The following is a 12194-nucleotide window of genomic DNA, read 5'->3' on the forward strand; positions in this document are numbered from 1 at the left end:
ATTTTATCAATTATTGTGGCAAATACTTAAATCACGTGAACTATACAAAAAACACTGTTCAATAAACAAAAATATTAAGTAGCCTACTGAAAATAACTGTTTGTCGAGCTGTATGTTTGCATAAAGAACCTTAAATATCTAAATATCTAGTAAATAAAATTATCTACAGACTTTGACTAAAAATTGTTTTATGTAGCATTGCTTTTTTGCAAATTAGGTATTTATATGGAACAGTTTTCTATCATCATACATTTTATACACCATTCCTCAAGAAAGTCCACATTTAAAAGAATATTTAATAAAGTTTATTACTGTAACAGCATAGATTTGACCAGTGAAACACAGCGCACGATTGTTATATGAAATCCAACAGATCTGACACTGAGTTGACGTGTTTAAATAAATAGAGTATAGCACAAGTGTGTGATATACTGTACACACTCCTCTTTTACTGCTTAAACACTGATTTTACATTTAGCTTCGGCTTACAGACAATAATCAGATCGACAAATAAAATAACACAGAAGACAAATCACATTCACAACCTCAAAGCATGTTGAAAAAAAATAAACACAATATATTTAACACATGAAGTTATTGTATCGGCAGCAGTTAATACAACAATGTGCCTAGTTATCCAAAAGAAATGTTACATCAGCAAAGACAGGATTTTATAATGCAATACAATATCGGATTAGATGATTTACTGTGATTATTTGTCATCATGCACTGCAAAAAATTATTTTCTGCCTTAATCAGTTGAATCAACTCAAGATTTACAAGTCATTTAACTTGCTATTATTTATCTTGATAAGAGATGAGTTGCTATAACTTATAAAATAAAGTTGACTTCTTTCGAATATATTTTATAAGTTTTAACAACTCGTCTCTAGTCAAGATAAATAATATTAAGCTAAAATAACTTGTAAATCTGAGTTGATTCAACTAAACATTTTAAGGCAGCCAAGAATGTTTTACAGTGTGATCTCATACTATACCCATTTACCAACAGATCACTTATAATACAATAACATTATTTTGATTTGTGTAAAATTAAGAACTGGTTGTAAGAAGTCCCATAAAAGTTTGTTTAGACATAATAATATAAATAATAGAAATAATATACAATCAACTTTTAAACAATCAAGGGACAGAAATCAAAGCAGACAGAAAAGTGACTAGTTTAGTTGAAAGGTGAAAAATCGATCAACTCATTTGAGCAGCATATTTCAAAATCTTTTAAACGAAACTAATAAATAAATAGAATTCATTTATAATGCTCAAATCTGAAATCAACATTGGAGTTTGTATCCAGTACAATAATCTTGATATAACTCCTATAAAGGGCTGCAATTCAGAAAGGGATGCTCGATAAAGAGGCCAAAAAAGGGTTTTGGTGTTGGCGTTGCCTGGGAAAGCTCTTTTAGACATGCCCATGGAAATGTCATCAACCAGAAGTAAAGGACTGTATTTAGGGTCCACAACTTTTTGGGGCCGACACGATAAAGCAGAGGCAGCATCAAACGCAGGATTTTGGTCCTCCATGTCAAATATTCCCTAACTAGCCCACTTGTAGTTTATGCTGTTGAGGGGCTTGCACAGGTTTGCAATGGTCTTTGAGCATGGGGGTGACCTACTTGGTGTTCAGGAAGATATTACACATATTACACACAAACACAGTCTCTCTTTGGGCCTCAGGAGCTGAAGAAGCAGAAAAAGAAAGGTGCATTAAACAAGGTTTTAAGTTGGATATGCTCCAGAACATACAGGTGTTGTTCTTACCTGTGGCTCCCATACTGGACTTGAACACTTTGTAAGAGCAACAGCGAGCACAGAAACTGACACCACAGTTACTGCAGCTCCTCTGCAAAAATGAAACAATGTTATACTAAATAAATCCATTAAAATAACAATAAAAAACATAATGGTAAGATTAAAATAGAAAATCATGTTTAAAGGGGTCATATTATGAGATTTTTTCCAAAGATGTAAAATAAGTCTTTGATATCCCCAGTGCGCATGTGTGAAGTTTTAGCTCAAAATACCCCACAGAATTTTTTTATTTCATGTTAAATTTGACACTTTGTAGGTATCAGCAAAAACGTGCCGTTTTTGGGTGTGTCTTTTAAAATGCAAAAAAGCTGATAAAATGCAAACACTGATCACCATAATGGTGAAACTGAAGAGTGCTGTAAATCATTATTTTTCCTCTCTTTCTCTCGGAAAAAATTGCAGTGCCGTGGTTGGATAGTGCAGATTAAGGTGCGGTTTTATTGTAATAAAACTCGTGACCTACGTCACAAAACAGGTGAAATCCACACAACCAAATTTTTTCACATGCTTGCAGAGAATGGTTTACCAAAACCAAGTTACTGGGTTAATTTCAGATTTTTTAAGTTGATAGAAGCACTGGGACCCCAATTATAGCCCTTAAAAATGGATTTTCATGCTATGACCCCTTTAATAAGGACTGGAGGTTGTACCCTTTTCTTTAAAACAGAAAACGCTGAATTACACTGGAAACAGTTTCCTGTGAAGAGATAAATGAATTATGGTTATAAACAGAGGGATATGTTTGTATATAATGCGTACTTTCAAATGTACTATGTATAAAGCAACTAAGTCATGGCTAAATAAAAATCAAGTATCTGATCATTGAGGTACATTTTATAATGTGGTATGGTGAATAAATTGGATGAAATTGTGATTTCTTTGATATTTTTCCCATTTTCTCTTGTATATTATAGTGTCTTCAAGTATTGTAAATTTATGTAACAACATCTGCAGATGCAAACTAGCTTTATTGCTAACTCTGGCATAACACTTTTGGTATGCATGGTCCCTGTTAAAAAAATACAAAAATTATAAAGAAGTAAATAAAGAAAGAGAAGTGTAAGAGACCGGTGTTAGAGGGAACCCGCTTGCGTAGTTTCTCCGTGAGTTTGGAGACTTTACTTCGGATGGGCTCGTTTCTACTCAACAACCCGTTGTCAGATACGGTGTCAAACTCAGGAGTGACAGAAGACACGTCATCATCATCCTATCAGACATAAACACACAGAAATATATCAGATTCATCGTGAGACTAACAGGAAGAGAGGACAGTGATGATAGAGGTAAACCCACGAGCTCCAAAAGATCAGTCAACAAACCAGCACATGAAAAAACCTGCACACCTCGGTTTTATCACAATGTAATACTTTTCAGGATATGGCTTGAATTATCGTAATTGTTAGAAATCAAACCAGAAAGTCAGTGTTAGAAATCTTGGAAATCACAAAATTTGTTAGTGACACAGATGCAAAAGCAGCATACTGTTGAAGGTCAGATTTAAAGGTGTGTGAAGGTTATTTCTCTGCATTAGTCAATGTTTTTATCTCTGTATCTAGAGGGCTTTGAGTTTAAATGACTGATTTACTGAAGTCATCAGAACCTGAGGTTTCCATCAGCATAGAGTATGGATGTATGTGACTGACTTTAGTAAATCTGAGCCCATGTTGTTGGGCTGCTGAGCTTTAATGATTTCCTGCGGTCATTTGATAACTGTGAAAGTTCTCAGATTTCTTTGTGCCAAGCACGACACTATAATAATACTGAAAAGCCCTCTAAATACAGGGTCTAGTGAAGGTTAGGCTGATTTCATTTTACATGACATGTAAAACATTATTTTAAAGTCTTTCAGGCATTCTAATAATCTCAGTGTCATCATTTATCTACCCAAATGTCATTACAAACCAAATTTAAGGCTAAAATATCTTCTTAGCTTAGTAAAACTCATAAAGGTTTGACACGACATGATGGTGAGTAAATGATGACAGAATTTTTATTCATTAATAATCAATCCCCTTTAAATGGACAAGATGGGGTTAAATGCAGCCCATCTCTTCACCAAATCTCAAGTAAGACCCAAGCCTTCTCACAGTGAGATTAAAATTACCTTTCGAAAAGAAATATTGTGAGAATCGACCCTGACCTGAAGGAAGTGTCACCAATTTGTGTGTCATCATTATTAACAAAAACCACCAAATGAGGAAAGTATGAAGGGTGTGTTTAGTACACCCGGAGATTATGATTGACAATGGTTTTTTTGGCACCTTATGGACTCTCCGCCTCCAAAGAACCTTTGGTAGTAAATAGGTTACAGGCCCCACCTACATTACATTCAAAACAAGGGCCAGACAGTTTTAGTCATGCCCCACATATCAAAACACATGATGGATTACAATAAAAACCTGAGGGTGTGGTCAGAGGTTACTTGTGGTCAGACTCAACATTATGGGTACAAAAAAAAACACGATACATGGGAATCTCGTCTTCGTTTGGCACATCGACATCGACATCTTGTTTTAATTTGGGGTGATATACAACCATGTCATGTTCTCAACAGGTTATGTGAAATTTACACGCAGGCAGACAAAACATATTTATGACATCATTTTCACGTCTTGAAAATCGTGCGTTCAGTAACATTCATATATAAACATGCACACACTAAGATAGACACACACCAAGCCGACAGGCTGGTTTTGAACAGTTTTTTTAACCATACCATTGGTTAAAGTAAGTAATTGTCACTATTTCTTTGGCCAATTTAGCACGTTTAATCGGCGTTGGTGCTCGTGGGAGTCAGATAATTCTGATTGGCTGCTTGGCATAGCCAACCAGTGCATAAGAGAAATGGCAAGCAGAAATGGCTATTTTCAGACAGAGAGATTCTAGTGGACGAATCAAAGCGCTTCCATTCCACGTAGAACGGACGCGTTGTTAAATTGTTGGCGAGATTCACAACAGGCTACGCACAGCCGACTATAAATGCCACTTGAGCCAACCTCACAGTCTATGCTACTTTGTTGGCGTCGGTTTGGTGTGTCCCTAAACTTACACACACAAAGACAAATGTTGGAGAGCAGGTGGTTTCTACACTCATGTACAGAGTTTGTGAAAATGTACTTAAATACTAACAGCTCCTGTTAACTCTATAACTTACCACTAAAGCCAGAGGAGTTTCCTTGGAAAGCAAAGTAAAGGTCAAAGGTGAAAAACTTTTAAGTACACACCATATAATTCTCCATCCAACTAAAACCACTACTGACCAATGGTAGTTAGTAAAAGATTAATATCTACACTCGTGCACACACACACATACATTATCTGTACACTCAGTCTAACGTTAACGCTACAAGTCTCCATTCCACTAGAGGGAGCTACTCACCGGCAGCACCAGCTGAGTTTCCTTGAGTAAGCCAATAGCAGAAATAGGAGAACGTGTGAGATTAAAAATACAAAGAGAAAAAACTAAGGCTGTCAAACGATTAATCGCAATTAATCGCATACAAATTTAAAGTGTGTTTGCATAATTTATGTGTGTGTACTGTGTGTAATATCTATATTTAATAGGTTTTATTTATATATTACATAAATATATAAAATATAAATATATATATAAACACACACACACAGGTTAATGTTTCTTATACATACACATGAATGTTTGTATATTTACATATAATTAATAAATAAACACATATATTATGCAAACACAAACTTTTATTTTGTATGTGATTAATCGCGAATAATCATTTGACAGCCCTCGAAAGAACAAATACAGAGAAAGAGAGAGGTTTTCCTGACCTCTATTGCATCTTTAAACTCGTCATCAGGCTCCGCCTCCTCTGCCTCTTCAATGTTGCCAGGCGACAGATCCTTTATAGGAAATATAATCATATAGAGTACATGGAGAGACATTATAGATATATTGAAAGATCACTTTTAGGCTAATTGTGCCAAAAACCATTGATTTACTGTATAATAGACATGCTCAGTAATAATAACAATATGGGTGCTGAATTAACCGCCATGTCTATATAAACCAGAGGTGCCCAAACTAGGGCACGTGGGCCAAAGTTGGTCCGCAAAGATCTTTAATTTGGCCTGTCATGCCACGTGAGATAAGGAAAAAGGATAAACGTCACTGACGCAGATGTTCATATTTCTAATTAAACATTTATTTGTACATTACAAAAATGTAAATTGAAATAAATGCAAGGAATTAAAGTGAATATTTTTTGAATGTACATGCATACTTGAAGGTGTATAGCATGCGTCATGTAACTCAACGAACTCGGGTACTATAGGCTAATAATGGTGAGGTCGAGGCAGTGGCACACAGACAAAAGGAAATTTAAAAAAGTTACCTTTAAAAATGTTTTTTAATTAGTTATGCATAAACAGGATAACGTTATCTTATTTATTTTTTAAATATTAGAAAATTATAAATTACAATTTTAATATATCACAGCAACATTTACTTTCGGGCCCACAGCCCTCAGTCAGGTTTGATTTTTGCCCCTTGGTAGGAAAAAGTTTGGGCACCCCTGATATAAACAGAGCACCATGAACAGAAGGCAACAAATGTGCTGTTATGACATCACAAGATTTTATATTTGTTTAAGTGAAATTCTCAGATGTTTAATCTCACAGTGAGATAAACTCTCAGTCATTATCTCTCACCTCCACACTGGTAGGGGTGGGTGTGCGGTCCTGCAGTTGTCCCTGATCAGACTCGCATGGTTCAGCTTCCTCCACTAGCTGGACCTGACTCGGGTGAACAAACTCCTTCAGCTCCAAAAGAACTGCAGGAATAAAAACATCAGGTGAGAAAGGTGCTATGCGTGGTTGATTTTGTACACAAACTCAAGAGATGAATATTTGTTTGCAATGAGTCTTGCTAAGCCAGACTTCCTAAGGCCCATAGGTTATTATGGCCAAGGACTTCCCACAGGATGAGACTTAGTTAAAGTTACTGACCTCTGCAGAAGTCTTTGTTCCAAAAGAAGAGGGCGCTGTTGAGTACAGACAGACTAAAACCGGCAGGAGCCGTGTACAGTACACACACCACAGCCAGTACAGAACCGTAAAACCTGCACATATCCAAACACCATAAACAATACCTTTTATTCATCACATGATCATTTGTGCTAGTACAAATGGGAATACAATAAGTTTTTGTTTTTACAGCAGACTACACAAAAGCCAACAGCGAATAAAATAAAGTGGGTAGGAGAGGCGTTTGTGTGCGAGGTTTAATACTCACATGGAAGACACTGCATGGCTCTCCCAATATAAAACCTTATACACAGATTCTGCATACACACACGCCTGGGTCAAGAGATCATCTATGCGTTTTAGCCTGTAACACAAACACAATTTTAGCTCAGTCTAACTATTTAAACCCTTTTACGAACATGACCGTCCTGAACACCTACATGCCCTTGACCTCCTGCATGGCCTCTTGTTTGCTCATGTGCACCGTCTGAAGATCTCTGCGCTGGACCGCATAGTGTTTCTTCCTCTGGACAGCCATCTCACTGGTGACGCCCTTACAGCGGTCGCCCATATAACCCAACACAGCTGGAGTTGAGATCCCCAACAAGAGCAGAGAGACCCACAACCCTGAGGGCGTACAGAAAGAAGCCTCTTTTGAGAATACTTGATTCTGATTGGACAAAGCACTTGTCAGATTTATGCCCGTCTTACCTTCACTCAGAGTCAAGAAAAGGACGTTGAGCAGGATGCAACTAAACATGGAGAACACGGGCATTCTCCATCTAAAAACACACATTCACAGGGTGACAGCTGTTTACATCGGCTACATATATCAGCATGAATAATTCAGAAATGCATGTAGTATCTAGTTGTTACAAAAAAGCATTCAGTCACCTACAGTATAGAAAGGAGAAATGCATGATGGGATTGAATGAACATTCTGGAACCTGCACAAAATATGGAAGTGACTTCTCACCCGAGCAGGTACCGCAGCACCTCCACCGTGTCAGTGATGGGCTCCATGAAGATAGCCATCCGCTTGAAGGAGATCACCATGTTGAGCAGGTCAAAGGTCAATGCTTTGGGGCTGGCCAGCTCTGATGAGCTGTCCCCAGATGAAGCATCTTTAGTGGTCAGCTGGGTTAGTTCGGTTCGGTCTCCAACCGCCTGTAGGGTCTCAGGAGGAGAGGAAGAGGAGGTGCCGCTTTGCATGCTGGGACAACAAACATGATGATAACATCTTACATACTTTTTAATTTTTTAACATCTTCATTTGTGTGTTAACATGTATATTTAATCTTTTTAAGTTTTTGCGATGCAAGACATATTTTACAATGCCAATAAATCTATTTGAATTTGAATCTAAAAAGTGTCATAACATTGGCAAATACACAGATCATTTTACTAGATTTACTAGAACTGACAAAGATTAAAAAACACTTTAAGTGTCAATTCTTAAGACAAGAATATAACCGTTTCTTAATCATGACAGTAATAAAACGTGAACGTTATTAAATAAACACAATGCATACTACCATTACTTACACAATAACAGAAAACGACATCAAGCACAACAGACTATAACTCACCTTTATATTTTTTAACACAGCGTTTTCTTTCCTCACAAGTTCATTACATAACTGTAAGTTTTTAACGTGAAGAAATGTGTTAACATACGAAAAAAAACCTTTAAGTTATTTAAATTAAACTGATCGTCGGTGATATCGATGGCTGCTTCCGCACTTTACAGGCTGATGAGTGGATGTAAGAGAGAGAGACACGATCACAGTCAGAAAACGAGCGACGATCACATCGATACATTTGATGTTCGTGCCCTAATAATAGCTTCATTATTTTCATTTAAAGTTCAAGTAATACTTTCAGTTCTGCGGGTAATATTATTCTAACGTTCTGTTGGATAATTTAAAATAATTTCATTATATCACAACAAGCCCAAATACTGTTGCAGATACTTGTCACGTCAATATTTTTTTCCCGTATCTTTATTTTTAATTTTTTTGCAGTCAACAATAGTACAATGAGAAATATGCAATTAAACAAAAGTATACAATTATTTTACAATCAACAAGCCTATATAAAATAAATAAATTAACAAAAAGGAGAGAGAAAAAAAGAAAAGAAAAAGTTGCGTCATAGAATGTTTCTGAACAGGTTCACGCCCACTTTTAGGGAAAAACAAACTAGACTTCTCAGACTTCCATACAAAATAGCGGAATAAACTAAGAAACGTTCGTACACAGCCGGCAGGCGTAAATAACTTAAGAAATCACTCAGATTAAACATGTCGAGATTATCTGTCCACACTGTCTGCCATAGCGCGCGAAAGATACATCAAGAAATGTAATTTGGTCAATTTAAAACATGTCCCTTTCATTCTCACAGCGTCAAATTTGTGCAACAACGCTACCCAGTAATTGTTGAAAATATTGTTGGAAATAATATTTTATTTAAATAAACACTTCATTTCTTTTACAAAAAAAAAACTTTAATAAGCTTGTCTACAAACTCATAAAATTTTCATGTTTATTAATCATCAGAAGAAATTGATATGCATATATAAAAAATAATGTGAAAGAGAAAAATTAAGAATACCAGATAAAAAGCTACACCTAATAAGATTCAGTGTTTTTCGCATCATACTCTTTCAAATCTCCAGGAATCTTTATGTCTGGTCTTATCAAAATGATGTTTGATAAGCTGTTATGATTCTTCGGACTCTATTCACACAGTATTCACAGCAGTTTAGATCATTTCCTTCAGTTACAAATAACAAATGCACAATCTCCTGGTAAAATAAAATATCCCCACTGCAGAACTGAGAGTTAATGTGGATAAGGCAAGTCTAGTACTACTGATATTTTATCTTCATTGTTTTTATAATTTTTTTAACCTTCATTTTACCAGAAAAATAATCCCATTGGGATACAAAATCTCTTTCTCAAAGGGAGTCCTGGCCAAGACAGCAGAATAATAGTTCCAGAGTTAAAATATTCAATGAAAACAAAATAACACAAACAACATTAACACCAAAAAAGAAAAAGCTATTTACATTTTGACATCACCTTAACAAAATTACAGTAGCAACAGCGGTCAGTAACAGCACATGTGCATTTAGTACTCAGAAGGTCCTTTATCCTAATTTTAAACAGTGTCATTGTTGGTAAGTAGTCCAATTTTATTTGGTTTTTCAAATTATACCAAGATAACGGTGGAAAAACATTTAAAAGCACTTTCACCAAAAACAGTTCTCGTTTGTGGAACGTCATACATGATTTGTCCATGTGACCGAAGATTACCTTCTCTGGAAGTTACTTTAAGAGTCAAAAGAGAACATAAATAAGTAGGCAGTTTGTGAAGTATGGCCTTAAAGAGAAAAATATGCCAATGCTCCAGCCTGCGATTTTGCAAGGATAGCCATCTAACATCCTTGTACAAACTACAATGATAAGTACGGAAACTAGAATTAGTTACAAATCTTAATGCTGCATGATATATTGAATCCAGCATTTTCAACGAAGAATGATTTGCAGGCAAATATAAAATATCCCCATAATCCAGCATTGAAAGAAAAGTTGCTTGTATGAGTGTTTTTCTCATACTAAAAGAGAAACAGCCTTTGTTTCTATAATAAAATCCCAGCTTTAGTTTTTTTTTGTCAAAAAGTCAATGTGTAGCTTGAAGGACAAGCTTTCTTCTAAAAGGAAACCAAGATATTTCTAGACCGGTACTCGTTAAATTACTTTCTCATCTAATGTAACATCTAATGGTTCACAAATAAAACCAGGAAACACACACACACACACACACACACACACACACACACACACACACACACACACACACACACACACACACACACACACACACACGTAGACTGAACATCTTTTACAAAATGAATATTATAATAAGAATCTCTGGTAATCATGTTGTCTTCGATGTCTCAATGATGGGTCTACACTCTACAGTCACTATTTGATCACAGAAAGATCTTCATAGCCATAATCCCAGCCAGTACTAAAAGAAATCACAGTCACAGATGTGATATGGGTCATCTGCTATTACATTTACATTTCATTACAGTTTTTTTCGATTGCTAAACGTCAGTGGGCACAACTGGAGCTACATGTGCAAAACTCTAACTACAACCTGCAATACCAAAAGTCACTTGAGCACAACTCTTAACACATGACTCAAAACAGCTCAGTGCAGCCAAACACTAAACACAACCCTCACTGAGATAACACACACTGTCATTCACAACACAATGAGAGGAAAAACACTAACATCAAACACCAATACACAAAATACTAACTTTTTATCTTTACAGTTTGAACAAATACAGTGACTTCATACAAAGTAATATTTTCTTCAAAGAATGATTGATTTATTGATTGATTTATCACATGATTATTGAAATTTTTAGACCAGAACAATTCTTTAAGGTAAATGAAAATTAGCCATTTGCTTCAATAGTCTGTAGTAATTTATGGAATTATAGTAATGAGGAAAAAAGGTAGAAACTAAAAGTACATACTGTAATTCAAACAAATAATTGAGGGGCTAATCCTGCCTCTCTCTAGCATCAGGCCACTACCTGCCACCCTTCTCCCTCCACGAACCCGTCTTCCTTGTTCCATTTCCAAAATTAGTCTTTCTAAGCTCTACCTATCATATTTATATAAAAAGTAATATTATATATAAATGAAATATATAAATGAAATTGTAATTTATATTTAAATGAAATTGCAATCAGCAGTGTTTGAAAGGCACAAGGCTGAAATCAATTCTGTTTTGAATGTGTGGTTCACAGTTTTGACAGCAGTGTGTTAGCATTTGAACAAAGTGCTGTAAATCCACAGTGTTGTGCAGGTTGTGGTTAAAGTCATGGGATAAGTGTGTAAAGTTTTGAAAACTGTGTTTAACCAATGAAAAACGAACTAGAGTTTGGTCCACATGAACTGCTGCTGTGCAGACTGTAGTTAGAGTTTTGCACATGTGACTCCAGTTGTGCCCACTGTCGTTTAGCAATCGAAAAAAACTGTAATATCTAGTAAATTTAGATATAATTTCAAATGACAATATGACAAACATTTATATAAAATTATACCTCAGTGTCTCCAGTTTATAATGTGGGTCCTCCTTTAAATCAGACAGCATCTTCCTTCCTGAATCTCCAAGTCTGTTCTTAAAAAGATTCAGAACTCTCAAATGTGATGGGTTTGATCTCAGAGCTAAAGCCAAAGCTGTACAACCTTCATTTGTGACACCACAATAACTCAACCTGTAGAAAACAAAAACACACTCTTAGGTCTCTTACTTCACGCACATAAGATCAGCAGAAACTATAC

General features: G+C 35.7%; 1 protein-coding gene across 7 annotated transcripts; it reads right to left on the reverse strand.

Moving 5' to 3' along the window:
* Positions 1-290: 290 nt before the first annotated feature.
* zfyve27 (zinc finger, FYVE domain containing 27) lies at positions 291-8649 on the reverse strand. 7 transcript variants are annotated; one of them, XM_065295086.2, is made up of 13 exons: positions 8415-8647; positions 7802-8038; positions 7266-7607; positions 7094-7189; positions 6808-6920; positions 6511-6632; positions 5632-5703; positions 5213-5233; positions 4988-5008; positions 2902-3040; positions 2484-2530; positions 1783-1864; positions 291-1701 (listed from the first exon to the last, which is right to left on the reverse strand). In XM_065295086.2, the coding sequence occupies exons 2-13, from the start codon at positions 8035-8037 to the stop codon at positions 1634-1636; spliced, it is 1359 nt and encodes a 452-aa protein (XP_065151158.2). In that variant the 5' UTR covers position 8038; positions 8415-8647; the 3' UTR covers positions 291-1633. The 7 variants fall into 7 exon arrangements, with proteins under 7 accessions (XP_065151158.2, XP_065151161.2, XP_065151163.2 ...); XM_065295089.2 differs by lacking the exons at positions 4988-5008; positions 5213-5233 and adding an exon at positions 4095-4151 and having other exon boundaries at positions 7266-7452; positions 7537-7607; positions 8415-8601; XM_065295091.2 differs by lacking the exon at positions 4988-5008 and having other exon boundaries at positions 7266-7452; positions 7537-7607; positions 8415-8601.
* Between the last annotated feature and the right edge of the window lie 3545 nt (positions 8650-12194).

The sequence above is a fragment of the Paramisgurnus dabryanus genome, chromosome 4 (assembly GCF_030506205.2).
Source record: "Paramisgurnus dabryanus chromosome 4, PD_genome_1.1, whole genome shotgun sequence".
Taxonomy (NCBI): domain Eukaryota; kingdom Metazoa; phylum Chordata; class Actinopteri; order Cypriniformes; family Cobitidae; genus Paramisgurnus; species Paramisgurnus dabryanus.